This window comes from Tenebrio molitor, chromosome 7 (genome assembly GCF_963966145.1).
Source record: "Tenebrio molitor chromosome 7, icTenMoli1.1, whole genome shotgun sequence".
Taxonomy (NCBI): domain Eukaryota; kingdom Metazoa; phylum Arthropoda; class Insecta; order Coleoptera; family Tenebrionidae; genus Tenebrio; species Tenebrio molitor.
Window position 1 is genome coordinate 1703506 of NC_091052.1, and position 17546 is coordinate 1721051.

Here is a 17546-nt window from a genome sequence, read left to right on the forward strand (position 1 = left end):
ACATGTTTTGAACTCGTTAATAGCAACAATATACGAGTATTTAAATATACATAATGTATTTTTTCCTAAACCTTGAAGTTATCCAATTAAAATTATTGAAAGATTTGGCAAACATTTCGTTACCCGCCTATGGGGATGATTTGTTTCGCCGATGCCGATAAGTAAAGAACAAAAAACAAAAGCAAGAAAACTGTCACTTGTTTTTTTGCTAACACAGCTTGCACAGCGGCTAACTGCTGCTAATGATAAGGATTGAGGAGAAAAAAGATAATCATATGGTAGATATTTACTGAAAATAATTTTAATAATAAATATTTTAAATTGACCCTAATGAATCGCCCATACCAAAGATAAGATAGTGTAGTAATCCGTAAAAATTCTCATGAAGTAATCGGAGTAATTACTAATCATTACAAGAAGTGTTTAAAGGAACCACCGATGAAATTCCAGCATTCCTCTGTTATTGGGAATTGTTGTGACAGCATTTCCTGCCTGTTGTCTTAAAACTTCCATTGTATCAATTGGAATCGAATATACCAAGTCTTTCATGTACCCCCACAAGAAGAAGTCGCACGGAAATTCTCTGGGCTCGAGGAGCACTCCCGCACACTTCACCATACGCCAACACAACGCATCTATGTACGAGTATTCAATATTCGAAAATAAACGTGTCATTTCACAAGATTTTAGCTCAAATCACAGAATCAATACGTAAACACCTGCCTTTTGGAGTGGTATAAAACTAACTGAAAATGAATCGGTTTATGTCTACCGCAGAGCGAAAAAACTTTATTCTAAAAACACAATGTTTTGCGCTGATTTTACAAAAACTGTTATTTGACGGTCACTGCCATTGGGTCAAATAGAACTATTATCTGTTCAAATTGTAAAGAGTCATTCCGACCTGTCACTATGATAACTCAAATAAATGTAATGCCAAATGTGTGCGATTTGCACCACCATAGCTTTTTTACAATTTGAACAGGTAAATTGTAAGGTTTTGTGATTCTCTGTTTTTAAAGCGTTTTTGCGGCTATTCGATTTATAAGAACCTTCAGACGCGTCTCGTTCGGGATGGAATTACGTTAAATTGGAACTACATCTTCGGTTTATTCATTTATTGAAGATTTATTGAAGATTACATATTGTGATGCATTTCAATTTCACCCAATTAATTGTCAAATTTCATCATTAAGAAACATACAATTTTTAATAATAATTAAAAAACAGTTGTTGAGTATTATTACAATTAATTAAAAATACAAGACATTAAAATAAGAGTACTTTTTATGCGTATTGACCTACAATAAATAAAGCAGTGGACGTAAAATAATCGTATTACTGGTTGCATAACCACTAGAATTCTTTTAATCAAAGATTACTTATTATGTATTTGCTTGGTGATTTTCTATTTTTATTAATTTTTATTTCATTCATTCACTAGATTAAATTCAAATTGTTACAATGCCTTTAAACGTTTATAGAGATAAGAAACAAAAAATTACATGTTAACAACATTGCTGCCTAACTTTATTATAACTTGATGAATAATTATAATTAAATTAAAAGTTTTATTTCAATTTATTGTTTATAAACTCATACTTTAGTTCGAATGTGGTAGTACATTTTCATAATTACTGTTCATTTCCGTTTTTAGTTCTACAGTTTGATATTATTTTCGTAAAATATACTTCGTTAAAAGCTCAGGACGCGTATATATTACGCAGTACAGCTTGTACATTAAATAATTACTTTATTCCAGAAGGTAAAGTAAATTAGCTAAACGCTGTTCAGAAATCAAAAAACCATTGTGGTGCAAATAACACACATTTTTCATGACATTTCCTATTATTTATCACAAATTTATTGTGAATTTTTAATGGTCGTCCCTTTAAATTTGATCATTTAATAGTAGTTTTTGTATTTTTCGCTTATTTAAAATGAAGTTAGAAATGAAACGGTTTTGAAGTTCTTCTTAAAATGCTCGATGACCTTTCCGTTCGTCATTTAGTTGTGTGGTATTTGTCAATAGATACATATAGTCGTTTTCAACGACATTCATGCTGTCAGTGTCATTTTTAATAATATGTCGTTGCAGATTGTACGGTGGCCGGCAAAAAAAGTTTTGCCATCATTTAAATGTCAGTGTCATTAAAGTATTAATTACACATTTGGATTTTCACGTAACAGAAAAGCGATAGCTAGTTTTTATTGCCGGCCATTGTACACACAAGTTCATAACCAGTATTCACAATATAAGCAAAACTAATTAAAAAAAATGTCACAAGAAATTGAGGTTACGGTAAAAGAAAATTTATATTTCGTGAAACATCAACAACAAACAAGAACTCAGTCATCTCCAACATGGTGTAAAACATGGTTAAACAAAATCATCCTCGGAATTCGAATCAGACTACGTATTTTCTTTGATTTGTCGGAAATTATAGATAATAATTTGAGTTTGTCAATTTGCTCGCGTCAAGATAAATTGCGAAATTGGGAATTTCAAAATTACTAAACTGAAACGCAAGTGACATATTGTCATATTGACAGCACGGATGTCATTGAAAACGACTAAACGCTGTTCAAAAATCAAAAACCATTGTGGTGCAAATGACTCATCTGTCACAGTGTTAAGTACGTAATAGTAATAATGAAAAATGTGTGTTTTTTGATTTTTGAACGTTCTTGAAGGTGGGTCATCTAGAAGTGTTATGGAGTACTGAAAAACAGTTAAAAAAATTCAATATCTACTCTTACGGTGACTCCTGAAATGCTTGAGCGCGTTCACGGCAACATCGTTAAAAGAGCCAACACATGTTTAGACGCAAATGGGTAAAATTTTGAACATTTATTTTAATAAAATCATTTTTCTTGAAGTGTTTGATTGTTATGTTACCTCTCAAGCTCATCAAAATGGTTGCCTAGGTATTCAATAATACAATGCTATTACGTATTTCTAGGTAGAGGTAATTCTCAGGTTTCAGCGTTGCCTTTTTTATATTTTAAAATTGCGTATATTTCCTAAATGGAGGGTCAGGATTTAAAAAAAAATATTTTTCCAGCACTCTACAACATCCCTAAATGACGTACCTTCCAGGAAAGGCGGTACTTTTGGGTCGGCCTGTATATGCTTTTGTTTTAAATAAAATGAAATTGGTACAATAGTAGTTTACATGAATTATTGGCATTTATAAATACAAAAAATAAAATAAAGCAGCTCATTAATTTTAAAATTGAACAAACGTAATCTACCTTAGAAATTTCAAAATATTAAATAATCCACAATGAGAAATAATTAGTTTTCAGTTTTTCACTTATTTTGAAAAATGTATAAGGTATTACAGTAATTTAAACTATTAGATGCTAGCTCAAAACGTCTGAGTGACATACGTTGCAGTTTCTACTTTTAGTTTTGATTTTGATATGTTTAATTTCTTTTTCCACAACATCCTTGCTTCTGCTGAAATAACAACGAAAAAAATACACATTACAGCACCCTGCCAAGGGCTCACGATGCAGAACAAATACATGAAATCATCCTTATATAATCCTATCACTCCAAAAATCCATGGAAGTCCTAACATGAAAAATAATAAAATCATTAATTTTTTCTTTGGATGTGAATTTTTAGATACATTTCTTCTTATGTTTTGGTTCCCAAAAAACAGACTTTTCATTATGAGAATATAAACAATCAAGTTAATTGTTAGTACAACCATAATTGGTGTACAGACTGCAAATTTTAAATAATTATTTTTCGGATAACAAATTTTTGAAGATGTGCCAAACTTTTTGTCATAAGTTTCATAGTGTAAAATTGCAGTCGCTGTTACGATAATGAACGGAACACCCCAAGAAAAAACACAAGATTTCATAACTACATGTGTGACATGATCATGGCAAATCATTTTGAAACGTCGATAACTAGTAACAGATATAGTTAAACTCCAACAAGACATGACTAAAACCATGTAATGCAACAAAATTCCCGTGATTATACAGTAAATACCTTCACCTACTTTATCGGTCATGCAAAATAAAATTATCAAAAATATCCAACAACAACAGATGTTTAAAATAATTTTCTTGTTTGCCTTGTTGTCCCTCGCTTGTTTAAATATCACAGCTGTTAACACAATTACGACAATTCCTATAACAGAAAGAACCATTCCGACTTTTGTTATCAAGTCCAAAATAAAACTGTCTGCTATCTTGTCGGAAAGAAACATTCCAAAATGTGTGGTGTGATCAACTTCGCACACGTAGATACCGTGTTTGAATTTTTTTGCATTACCATCCCTACTCCACCTTCCTTTGATTGGTAAGTTATTTTTGTCTTTACCGTACTTCCAATGTTGACATTCTTGATACAAGTTGTTCTCAAACTCTTTGAAATATATTTTTATAGTTGAGTGAGTATGTTTGACCCCAGGAATTAAAATGCTAATGATCCAACTGTTGATATTGATTTTGTCTTCTTGATTGAAAAGTTTGTCGTTTCTGAACAAAGTAATGAAATAATAATCACGAGCACTGACTAAACTTTGGGGTATTACAAACGCAATTTCAAATTCTGTGTTGTTGAGTTGATCCAAATAATCTTCCTCATACAAGCTGATAACGTCAAATGCCGTAAAATTCTTACTTTCTTTGTTGGATTTAATCATCACACCCTTTGTTTTTGTAGTTGTATTGACCGTATACACCAACACTTTAGGTACTGCGAGGTGTATATTGTCAGTATTCAAAAGTAAGTAGTCTAAGCTGTACAATATTGTGTCAGTAGAGTTTAGAAGTTTTTGGGACAAACTAAGTTCCTGTTTTTTGACGTACAAAAGGTTATTTACTACCCCAATAAATTTGTCGGGATTTTTAAATACGATTTCGTCTTTACTCGCCCTTTCCAGAATTTTGGATATTAAGTGCACATCTATTGCTTTAATTTCATCTTGGCGGTTATCCGTTATTTCGTTGGCTACACTAATTGCAGCCGTCACATTTGTTTCAGACATTGTTTTATGCAAAGTTTCAGTTGTATTCGTTAGTGTTACTTGATTTGAACAAGCGATTTCCTCTGTTGAATTCCACGTGCCATAGATCGAACAGTATCTCATCACGGGACTATAATTTTCTTTTAGACAAAGTTGCAAAGGTGTAGTCCAGGATCCTGCTTCCGTTTCCGGAAAAGTGAGATTGTAGTATTTTATTGTTTCCTGGGCGCATGTTTTTGGATAAGTGACTTTTGGTGGTACCGAAAAAAGAAACAAAATTAAAATGAAAACCTAGAAAACCAACAGGATGACACCGTTTTATTACATAATGCAGTTAAGTGTGACAAATAATGTTAACGTCTAATTAGTGCATATATTCGATGCTCTTGTTTTATATATTGGGTGATTCAAAATGATTGTGGCCAAGTATGGCAACTATGTATGAAAATTTATGTGGCAACTGTGTGAATGGGGTAGAGTTGACATTTGTATGACATTTCATAAGCGTGCATTTGATTTTTCAAATCCATTACACATTGATTTGACAACTTACAAAATTGCGCGACTATGAACTGTCAAGGAAATGTCAACTCTACCCTACCCACACAGTTGCCACATAAATTTTCGTACATAGTTGCCATACTTGGCCACAGTCATTTTGAATCACCCATTACCTCAACAACTATTGTTTGTTTAAAGCCAAAAATAGGCGATAGTAAAGAGAGTTAAATTGGGACAGATACGAGTACACACTTCGAAAAAAAGTAGAAAACAAGGAAAGATACAATTGCGACAAGAGTAAAGCGATACTTTTAACAAATAAGAAACAACCGAAAAGAGCGACCGTTGAAAAAATAATATGAGATTTAAAAAAATATTGGCAAAGTTGACTATGGACCAAAATTCGCATGCGTTTTCTAAAATTTAATTTTGTTGTCTGTTATGAAGAATTTCATGAAGATTTCCCCCCTCAAAGCATGTTCACTACGACGTTTACTAAGTTGTAAGGAAAGCTGTAATATTGGGTGATTCAAAATGATTGTGGCCAAGTATGGCAACTATGTACGAAAATGTATGTGGCAACTGTGTGGGTAGGGTAGAGTTGACATTTCTTTGACAGTTCATAGGCGTGCAATTTTGAAAGTTGTCAAATCAATGTGCAATGGAATTAAAAAAATCAAATGCACGCTTATGAAATGTCATACAAGTATTAACTCTACGCCATTCACACAGTTGCCACATACATTTTCGCACCTAGTTGCCATACTTGACCACAATCATTTTGAATCACCCAATATGACAAATAAATTGTAATACCCATTATTATTATTTATAATTTTTCTGCAACGTCGCAGCATCGAATTATTATGTATTATTAGTCTCATATGGAAATTTCATGGGCGGGTTAAATATTGTCCTACTTTGTCCTTTTTTTAGCCTAGGATGAATTGACTGGATGAATTCTTTGGATCAGAACTTTAATTATAAAAAATGCAATTTTCTATTTTTTTGTATAAAACAGATTCAGTTATAAACAAATTAACGTACATGGAGTAAAACTTTACCTGTTTTAGAAATCAGTCCGGTATATCTCCTGCTAGCAACTTCACAACCGTAAAACCCATCTTTGAATTTTTTAGCTTTATCGTTATCTCTCCATCGTCCCTTTATTGGTATGTTATTTTCGTCTTTACCATATTCCCAATGTCCACAAAAATGGAAATCATGCTGAGGCTGTTTGAAATATATTTTTCCTTTAAAATTCATTTGTCTATAACCGTTTGAAGTGTAAATAATCCAACCATTAACAACATCTTGGTAGCCGTTGAAAAGGTTGTCGTTTTTGAACAATATAATGTCATAAGAAAATGTTGACATAGTTATAACTGCAATTTCAAAATCACTGTTTTCGAGATAATGCAGGAGATTCGTTTGATTTAAATAAATTATATCAAATGATTTGTTTTGAGGATTTCTTTTAATCATTACCCCGATGTTGTAATTATAAATCGTAAGCACAAGTAGCCCAGATAAGCGGATATTCCAATATTTCAGCGGGGTCAGGTTCTCCAAAGTGTACAAAATTGTGTCAGTGGAGTTTAAAAGATTTTGGGACTGCACAAGTTCTCTTCTATTGACGTCTAATACATTATTTACGATTGTAAAAAAATCATCTGGATTATTATTATAACCCCAAAATTTCTCTATAATTTTTGCTACAAGATACACATCTATAGCTTTCCATGTTTGGATGTTTTCACTTATTCTAGTGGCTGTCTCAACAGCCCTGATGCTATCTGTTTCAAACAATGTTGTGTTCAAAGATGCTGTCGTTTCTGTTATTTTTACATTGGAACAATTACCATATGCTAAACTCCACCCATCAAAACGTGAACAGTATCTGATAATGGGAGTGTAATTATCACGAAGACAAAGTTGTTCAGGAGTAGTCCAGGAGCCTTTTTCAGTTTCCGGAAAAGTAAGCTCTCGATGATTAATATCATAAATTGTTTCTGTAGGACATGTTTGTGGAGACGGAATTATAGTTGTTGAATAAGTGGGAGACAGGAAAATAGCTGTTGGTGAAACAGCTTCCCTTGTTGTTGAATTTTCATTTGGCAAATTAGTCTCATTTTCAGTTGTTTCAGTTTCTGCAGTGCTGTAAGAAGAAGTAATTTCTGAAATAAAAAATATTCAAAAGTCATTAAGATCTGCTGTTGGAAAAACTGTAGCTGTGGTATTATCAGGAGATACAGTAAATAATCAAATTTGTAAAATGAGGTGGTAACCATGTATGGATGAGAAATAATAATCTCTGATAATACCAGTTATTTCACATTTGAATAATGATGGTTAAATTTATTTCATATGGAATTCAGGAATCACTGAAAATGTGTATTTTTTTTAATCGAATGCATTAAATTTAACAATCAAAGGGTAGCATTGCACCAATGCAGTACAATTTTTTTTTAATAATTAATAAAGTGTGTGTATGTTAGTGCGTGAGTAGAAATAAATATACGATAATTCTAATTTACCTCGTGGTGCAATTTTTTCTGATATTTCATAGGAAAATGGTTTTGTGACATCTTGAATCTGCAAAGACTACGAATTCAGTTTTAGTACAGTTTCTTGCTATATACTCGTAATAATAAGAATAATGTGTTTTTGCTGATTATATTTTAAAAGAGTCTCATTAAATGTAAATTTATTTGTTAATTACTAAAAGTGTATATGAAGGGGTGTTAAAAAATAGTTAGTCTTCATTATTTCTAAGAAATAAAAGCAAATGGCGGTACTACTGCTACTACTAATTAAGTATGAACATTGATAAGTGCATGTGCAAAATTTGATATTGAATGGTCTAGTACTTTTGTAATTATCATTTTTTTAAAAAGCCATGTCGGATTTCAATCAATATCCTTCCTGTTTTACCATAAAAACTAGGTTGCGGCGTTTAGGAGATGCAAAAAAATAAATGCGAGCAGAACTGAAAGATCGATTTCTGCTTCAACAACAGAAAACGTTGAGTTGATTTTGGATGCTCGATGAATCGTTGTAAAATGAATATCAGACACTTCAAAATATCGAAAAAGTGAATTTTTAAGTTGTTTTAATAAATTTTGTTGTTCTTAAATAAAATTATCTTGAGAATTTATCAGAAAATGTTCGAAAGATTATTGATTTATAGGGGGTCATTATAAATGATTGTCTCATCGCAGTAGGCGTTCGTGACATAGTTGAATGTGCCGCAAGCTTTATAACATGAGTGAGACTAGCATCGCCGATAGGTAGCGCTGCTGGCGGTAGTGTAAATTTGTCTACTAGTTTGTCTAACGTTGCGAAGTTAGCGGCACATCCCAAATTTATGTGGGTTTTCAAAGCCAACTGCGATGGGACAATCATTTATAATGACCCTGTATTTTCTATTGGGCAATGTTTTGTCCATGTTCTTTGATTTATAGTCCCTTCAGTAATTTGTTGTTTTCTTGTTTCAGGTAAGTTCTTGTTTGTCCAGAATTTTTGGTAAGTTGAAAAAACTACGTCGTTGTCCTGTAGTTTTACTCTACTTTGAAAGAGAACTGAACCAAATGGGAACAAACAGAGAAAACACTAGAAGTTTTTTATATTTTCCTCCCATAATCACGTTCAGTCAGTTTGTAACAACAATTAATTGTCACTACAAAATGAACGTTTGCTTTATTTTTATTTTTGGTGAGCACAAATTAATACGGCTTTGTGTTTGTGACAGGAAGGACGTCACTTTCAACAATCTTCTTAATTATTAATTTAAAATAAGCGTTTATCTTTTTTTGAAATTATTTCGAAAGTCACAAGACGCAAATTTTTAAAATTCAAATCACGACCTACTATTACGAAATACAATGTCGTCACATTTAGCCCCGTCGAGCTAATTTTAATAAGGAGACATTTTTTTAGTCACACAGTAATGCGTTAATGCGACCGTCAGTTGATGAGGATTATATTTTCAGTAATGTTGTTGTCATAATTTAAATGGCTAAGAGATTTTGAAAGATGCGACGCAGAATTAAAGGGGTGATATTAATTATTAAAATTTTTACAAAAGACGTTTGCCAACCAGTCTCGGACTCTATTGCTAGCCCTCGCTATCGCTCGGGCGCAAACACGTCCTTGACTGGTAAATATTAGTTACCTCCCTTAATGTTTAAATAACTATTAAAAACCTATGAAAAATGTAGAATAGAGTCAGTAAAAAAATTGATATTTTGGTACATATTTTCTAAAAATCTCATTGTTGTCATTATTTATTCTGAAAATTAGACAGGTTCGATGTTATGTCATATAATATTATTGTCTGTTTCTTCTAATGCACATCACAAGTATCTATACAATTTTTTATTTGAAAAATCCATTTCTTATTGTTACTGAATTGTCAGTTAATTTTGTGTTAAATATAGCGTAATCTCAGAATTGTTAGAATAAAGAAGATTAATGTAGACTTCCAAAAATAAGTGTAATAAAATTAAAGAGAACAAATGTCAATGACTTTTACTGATAATATGTAGAATTTTAACCCTGTAAACAAACAAATAGTAAATAAATGGCTCTACAAACAACGTACATATTTTTCTTGTAATCCTCTACAAGGTACCAAAAAATTACTCATTTATGCTGTATGTACAAAAATAACAACATTCTATGTGAAAATCTATCTAGTTCTCAGTGAGACTTATTAGAATAAATTAATCATAATGACGAACCTACATGTTGTTAAATGCAACTAAAGGAGATTATGTGCAGCTACTTACTATGGCTACGGCATGGTACTGGATGCTGTTATTACCTGCGTAACATTTTTCCACTACACAGAATGTTACGAGGAGATAAATCTGGCACAATATCATGTGGTTCATAGTTCTACAGTTTTTGAATGTCTAAAGTGTTTATATTTAACAAGCAATTTTTTTTTATCTTATCATAGATTTTAAACTGAGCATGTTAAGCAGGTAGGTGCAAGGTAAATATTTCAATTGACTTAATTTAAATGAGATCATAATTATTATAGGGTGTTTCGAAGTTGAGGCGTTCCTTTTAACATGTATGCGTATGCGTTGTTCTAAAGAGTTTTAGCCAAAATTACCTTAGTAAAATGTGTGTACGGCAATCGAGATACAATAAGTTATTTTTTTTTGAAATTTTTGAAACCGGTCTTGCTCAAATTTGCGCTGATTTGTTAGAAATTAGAATTGACAAAAAAATCAAATGAGCATGGACGTTAATCAAAAATACTGTTAGAGTTGTCATCTAATTAGTCGAAATGGCTTGTTATTACGAAAATAATGACCTCACAGATATGTTGATAATGTATGCGCGATTTCCGGAAGAACACCATCCTGGGCCACGTCAGTTATTAATCTAGTACAGCGGAGAAATAGACAGGACCGGACTCAAAATTTTAGAAAACAATAAAAATATACAATCAAATATCTCCGTTAATACAAACATTTTACTAAGAAAATTTGGGCTAAAATTCTTAAAAATAATGTATAGTACCTCCTGTTCCAACTGTGTCAACTTCGAAAACACCCTGTATTATTAAAATGAGTCAAACATACAGCATCCGTGACTTCGTTTTGTTTATTTGCTTCAGGTTTAGATTTAATTAAAAGGTCATTAAACCGGTGAAAATTACGACCAATCGTTTTCTATCCCGCCGGATAAGTTTATATTTTAATTAGATTGACACAGAGATTTTCATAGAGATAAATCTGATGAAACGATATTTCAGATAAAAAGGTTTCTTTTTTTATTTACCTAACGCAACATTTTCAAATGATTGATGATGGCAGAGGGGTGCTTTTGCCAGTTGCCAACAACGGTGTTCAGTATTATATCACTTCAGTTTCACTGTCGAAAATAAATTCCTCTGTGGTTCTTCGAACCATGACTGCTCCAGCAGTTTGAATTTTTTTTCTATCTTTGTATCTAAGCGTTTACGATAGAGACACAAAGGTAGTTTGACAAACTGTTTACATATAACGCAGTTTAATAACAAGTAAGGTAAACATTTCTGGGTTAACTATTTTCTGACGCGTTTGTGAACACAACTTGCTACTGGAACACTAATGATTATGTAATGAAGTTGTAATGTAATGAAATTTAATCCATGAAATTGAAATTGGTTGGGCTCCTCTCTGAAAACAATAAATTTCCTTTTAAATGGTTTGTGTGGAAAAACCGACATGCATGTGGTTCAACGACTATTCGTTATTTCCCCACACTTGCCAAGTGAATATTGTGGTTTTATTAACTTGCGCTTGTGGCTTGAATATCTCCTCGAACATTGCATCATTACCCCGATATTGATTTAAACACAAGTTTATTGTTGTAGCATGTAATAGACATATGCTTGCTTTCCAATCGATAATGTTTAATGCTCAGTATGCTTTATATGTAAATATATGATGAGACCAGTTCTCTTGCAAGAATTTCGGACTTTAAAATATTTATTACGTTCGGAACTTGAGAGGTAAATTTTTTGTCGCGTTTCAACATGAAATATTTATTCATTTCAGCTAGAATTTTTTGTTTGTTGTTCAATGTTATTGACGTAAGAAGAACGTCCCGCGACACTAATAATAACTCTGTTGTTGCAAAATGGTGGATGCGCCGGGTCAACCAGTTTTTTTTCTCACAAGGAAGTTCTCTCTATAAAACGTATTTCGTGGTAGACCATCTAACTAAATAATTTCCAAGTTTCTCTTAGAATTCTCGATGACTTCGCCACCAAAATAAAGATTAATCTTGTGGCATGACGTGCGCGTGGACGTTTAATTTTATAGCACTTAGTATCCACTCTATTTTCAGAGGCTGTAGTTTACTTTTTCTTCCGGAAAACAAAATAAAACTCGGGCCACACCAATCTAAGTTGTATTTACAAGAAGAAAGATTGTTCCAGAAGCCGAATATTATCTCAGTACTTATTAATCAATTACAATGCGCTTCTTTTTAATAAAAAAAAATTCCTTCAGAGACGACTCTAACCTCTAAGACAAACCGATAAGACAGACATAAAATAAGTTTACGGACTTGGCGGTTTAAATAAAGCATTAAACGTGGAGAAAAATTAACAGTTTAGTAACTGCTGTCGTTAAAAATGAGCTTTGAAATTAGAAAATGCTTCTGCTGGGACAGTAAAGATTCTTATTGCAAGTCAGCTTTTCCCTTGTACTAAACCACGAGAAATTAATTTTCTAAATTAACTTTTCGATGTTGTGTTTTACTCATGATGAAAGTAATTCGCAGTCTTTGTACATATTTTATGATATCAAGTGTGTTATTGTTCTAGTACGTGACTGTGATTACAGAAGTGACACAACTACCTAATAAATTGCACTGGTGGTACAACTGAGACTTGTCTGATTTTACAAACCATGTAGCGTAGTGTTTGCGTTGACAGTTATGTAAAGTAGTTCCACAGCATGATGATAATGTATTTTCACACTTTATTATTAAAGCGAAGTCAACATCTTACTTGTAACTTCTTGATATTTTTTTAAATGTAGTTTAGTTAATTGTTCATTGTCCATTGTCATTTATCAGGTCTATCAAATATTGATTTTTATATACTCCATTTATCTATTTAATAGCATCTCTTGAGGATAATTAAAAAAGACCTAATACATTTATTTATTACGTACACGCAATGCTAAAGTTCTAATAGAAGAATTTTATATACCGTGCGATCAATAATTATTTACATCAAAGAAGCCTTTGAGATTTTGAACGTACGTCCAAGTCTAGACGTTCAGATGCTCTGGAATGCATGGAAGTACTTTTGGTTGCATATACCTGTGTTATACAGGCAACAGCGCTGTATATCCATTCTCCGTTATTGAAAACATCATTGCGAAAGTAAGATTCAGTGATGAATTTTTATGTTCTGAAGTAAAAACCATTTAAAAAATATTTTTCTGTTAAAATTTGTAAAAAATATACAATTGGAAAGAATTGGAAAGATCTATTTTTGTTTTTCTTTGTTTAATTTTTTTTATGTTCATTCCCTCATTATCCATCATTAAAAAATTGCTTGTGACGTCATCGTTTATAACAGCATGTCAACACTTTTTCCTGGGGGAGAGCAACAAATTGTGTTTTGTTTTAATGTCGGTAATGTAAGGTTTCCTCAACGACTGCAATTTTTCACCCTGTCGAAGACACTTTATAAATAAATAATCGCAAAGTGGCGGATCTCCTAAAATATGTACGGGAGAGAAGACACATACGTTTACCCGCAGATGGGTTGATTTTTGTTGCTACGTTAATCTATATATTTTCACCGGTCTTCCTAAAGTTCTTACGACACTTTCCATAGGCAAAAATTGTTTCCCTTTTCAACAATATTGAACTATTGAACTAAAGTGCAAAGTGCCATAACGCTTAAATGAAAGGTGATCTGTTACAGAATTTATTTTGTTAGTTTGGACTTATTTAGTTTTTAAATTGTTCAAGAATGTGTTCATATCATGTTGTTACAATAAGCAATAAACACTAATTAAATAAAAGACAAATGAATTTGCACTTTAACAATAACGTCTCAGTGTATGTCCACATTAAAAGAATACATCTATATTGCAAAAATGGAGAACAATACCAGGAAAGGTTTAGTGAAACAATAGAGCTAAATAAATTTAATTAGGACAAGGTAGTTAAATATGTGTATTAAATTAATTAAGATATTAATATGTCGCATTTATTTTTAAATAAATAAATAAATGTTTTGTGACTAATAATGCAATTATGTGAACAGGTGAAAATATTGCAGAAAATATTTAAATGTATTTTGTAATTTTGTTCAGATAGGTTTAAGTGAAATTGATAAATATTGACAGTTTAACTCGACTTCGTCTCGGTCTTCAATCCCTGGGCTTAGCACAAAAAGACTCACTTCTACTCTTAATGATATAATATACAATTGATAATTGATTACAAATAAACCATGACTATAACTATAGAAAACGTGATCATTAAAATGTTAGTAGTAATAGGTAAATGTCTACTTTACATCTGCAAATTTCGATTTGTAAAGAAAAATATACAGGCTGTTATTGAAAGTTGTACAGATATTTTAAAATGACATTTATTTTTTGAGCTACAATTTTTTTAAATTGCTTTTAGTCTTCTACGTTGTCAAACAACCTCGTAGGTAGAATTTCGGCACATTTTAAAAACACACCCTGTATGTCATATTTTATAAAACGTACACCAATGCGGTTTCTTTGTTTTAAAGCATATTTCCTATAGGTTACTTCGCATTGGCGTACATTTTATAAAACATGATATACAGGATGTATTTTTAAAATGTGCCGAAATTTTACTTGCGAGGTTGTAGGACAACGTAGCAAACTAAAAGCAATTAAAAAAAATTGTAGCTCAAAAAATAAATGTCGTTTTTTTAATATTTTTTCCGAGTTCTACATGAAGCCAGTAGCTCGTGGTTAAAATATCTGTACAACTTTCAATAACACCCTGTATACATATAGCGTATAATTAATTTTTATGTTAATCCAAATAATCAAATTTTTAATTTGTACCTTCTAATAGCTTCGGAAAGTCTCTTTTTTTTATCTGTACTTCTTTTGTCTGTACTTTATTATTATTATTATTTTCTCTGTAGATTAAATCTAAAATGAATTTATATTTGTAAAAAAACCTGATATAGACTGATGATAAGATAATCGATTTAATTTGTTAACGAAACGATTTTTTTCGGCAGCTTCTGAAATTTGGGAGTAGGTGTTGATTCAGTACTTCAGCTCGCTTGGTAAATATTAGTTTAACTTGTTTACACTACTACAACACCTATAAGTCCTGAATTGGTGATATTTATCTAACGAGATCATAGACAAAGCAGATAGCACAAAACATTTATAGACTACCGTATTTAATTATCCTTATTAGTTTAACAAACCGTAGTCTTTTAATGTGAAAGTACAACGTGTTTCACGTAAGAATACGAGCCTGACGAAGTCTAAACGCAACACAAAATACATTTGACAATAGGAACTAGATTGTAGTTTTGGACATCCCTAACTAACACAATCGCTGGGGAGCTTTTCCGCAAATGTGCGAAAAAGGGGGAAATTAAAAAAAATCAGGGATGTCCAAACTATAGTTTTTTTTTTTAAATCAGCTATCAAAGTGTTGTCATGTTGGTATGAGGAATTGAAAGCAGCAAATAGTGCATTTCACAATGAAGGTTGGCAGCCTCGAGCCGTTCAAGGTTGTCGGCGCTGTCATTGCGCATAACTGTTTCCAATGAAAAAACGCACAAAATTTGAAAAGATGCCTTCGCGGAAAAAGGTGACAAATCTGAATTGGGTAAGAAAACCGCCTTGAATATTTCCATTCCGTTAGACAGACATAACCTCAATTTTGACATGGGGAAACTGTTAAGTAGAATTTTTGAAGGAGCACTAAGGTTACTTTAAATTTTTTTAAATTGTTGTAATTTTTGTCGTTACCTTGAAGGATGATCAGTGCCAGATGAAGACAAATATTTTCCAACAAATATTTTTTCCTTACGTTTTACCTCAGAACATTGATATACCTACCTACTATGTATTAAAATATGCAATTTTTTGATACGTTTGCTAAGTAAATATAGAAACTAGAGAACGAACGTTGTTTACGCAGCGTATAATATGCATTTTGTATAAAATCGGTGCTTTAATCAGCTCCTTCGCCCCGAGGAGCGTGGGTTCGTTTGGTGTCGCGTCCCGGCGCACCTGTTCTTCGGATCCTGATGACTGCGAGCAGGGCGCAGGACCAAGACGTATTCGTAGAGCATGCCGAAGCTGGTGTCAGTCAGTGCTCTCGAAACCGCGACGGGCTACAAGCAACGGCCGACGTCTTCGCGAACACCACGTGAGCCCGATAAGGGGGCCCTTATCATCGTGCACGTGCTCCTGTGATCGATCCGACTCATTGTCGTGATTCCTTCCCCCAACATGTACGTTCGTATCATTGTTTGATATTGATGTTTGATATTCCTTATGTTTGTGTTCATTCATAACGCGCGCCTATTTGATTAGGGCTTATCGATGGTAACGACGTCTTTCACCCGCCGACAGCTTTTTCTATTCACTCCCGACTGAAATTGGCTTCCGCGTTTTGTGACATCGCCGCCGCCGCCGCGATACCGCCAAATGCGTATTCATCTGGAATTTTGAATTGTATTGTTTTGCTTTTGTTCTACAAAGAGACATCAAAGAATGTAATTCTTACGGGACGGCTTAGGAATATAAAACAATTAGATCGGTCGAGTTGTTTTATGGAAATCAAGGAGTTTTTTTTTCCTGAAAGGATCTTATTATAAAAGTACTCTTTGAAGTTTCTAAAACAATTACGAAAATTTAACATAAATGTTTGAGTCGATTCGGAATAAAAGCTGGAGTAGGTTAAAATATTTTTACAAAGAAATTCAACACTTGTGATAAACGAGTTAAACGAATTACTTTCTGCTTTTTGATTATCGTCTTCCTCTCTTATAAATAATTGCCATTTTTCTTAAATCAACTGTTCTAACATGTATTTTCTGTATTAAGAACTCGATACCATCACCTGTTTTATGACGAACCATTATGCTTTAATTTAGTTGTAGTCTTACCTATACGGGTCGTAAAGGTTTTGGTTTTGCTTTGCACGAATGAGATACTACACCAATCTGTAATAAAGTTCCATGTAAACCTTGTTTATGACTTTTATATATTTTCGAAATATACGTCCTTTCTGTTAAAATGCAGTACATGAGGTATTTTATGTACTTTTCGTTTTTGACAATTGGTTATTGCTAAAAGTTAATATGCGTTATAAATCTCTACTATCGCTGTTCATTTTGGTATTGCTTTTTAAAATGACATTTTATGATAGATGATTATGATAAAACGCTGGATTTATTTAATTTCGTGTAGAGAAGCTTTGGAAAATTGCTGTAACGTATTCTTTGCAGTAGCTAGATTGTGGTCTTTACCAAAATCAAATTACCTTTCAATATTTTATAAAAAGTCG

At 32.4% G+C, this 17546-nt stretch overlaps 2 protein-coding genes across 6 annotated transcripts in view; one reads left to right on the forward strand and one right to left on the reverse strand.

Moving 5' to 3' along the window:
• rdgA (retinal degeneration A) overlaps window positions 1-17546 on the forward strand; it is a 133277-nt gene that overhangs the window by 14726 nt on the left and 101005 nt on the right. Inside the window, exon 1 of one of the 5 annotated variants that reach the window (XM_069052729.1) lies at window positions 16334-16488. The exons of the other annotated variants lie outside the window; for them this stretch is intronic. The gene's annotated coding sequence lies outside the window, so the exon portion shown is untranslated. Of the gene's footprint in view, window positions 1-16333; window positions 16489-17546 lie in introns of those variants that run through there. 5 annotated transcript variants of the gene reach the window in all.
• Window positions 3161-10423, reverse strand: LOC138134454 (adhesion G-protein coupled receptor G7-like). Its single transcript, XM_069052736.1, has 4 exons — window positions 10286-10423; window positions 8033-8099; window positions 6560-7672; window positions 3161-5242 (listed from the first exon to the last, which is right to left on the reverse strand). The coding sequence occupies exons 1-4, from the start codon at window positions 10388-10390 to the stop codon at window positions 3372-3374; spliced, it is 3156 nt and encodes a 1051-aa protein (XP_068908837.1). The 5' UTR covers window positions 10391-10423; the 3' UTR covers window positions 3161-3371.

What these genes read in the sequence shown, in the direction of transcription:
- LOC138134454 (XM_069052736.1), bottom strand. Translation starts at nt 10,390, where the DNA reads ATGAACCACATGATATTGTGCCAGATTTATCTCCTCGTAACATTCTGT. An exon ending in AGAAAAAATTGCACCACGAG is followed by an intron (nt 7,673 to 8,032) that starts GTAAATTAGAAT and finishes TTTTTATTTCAG; the next exon opens with AAATTACTTCTTCTTACAGC. An exon ending in CGGACTGATTTCTAAAACAG is followed by an intron (nt 5,243 to 6,559) that starts GTAAAGTTTTAC and finishes TACCACCAAAAG; the next exon opens with TCACTTATCCAAAAACATGC.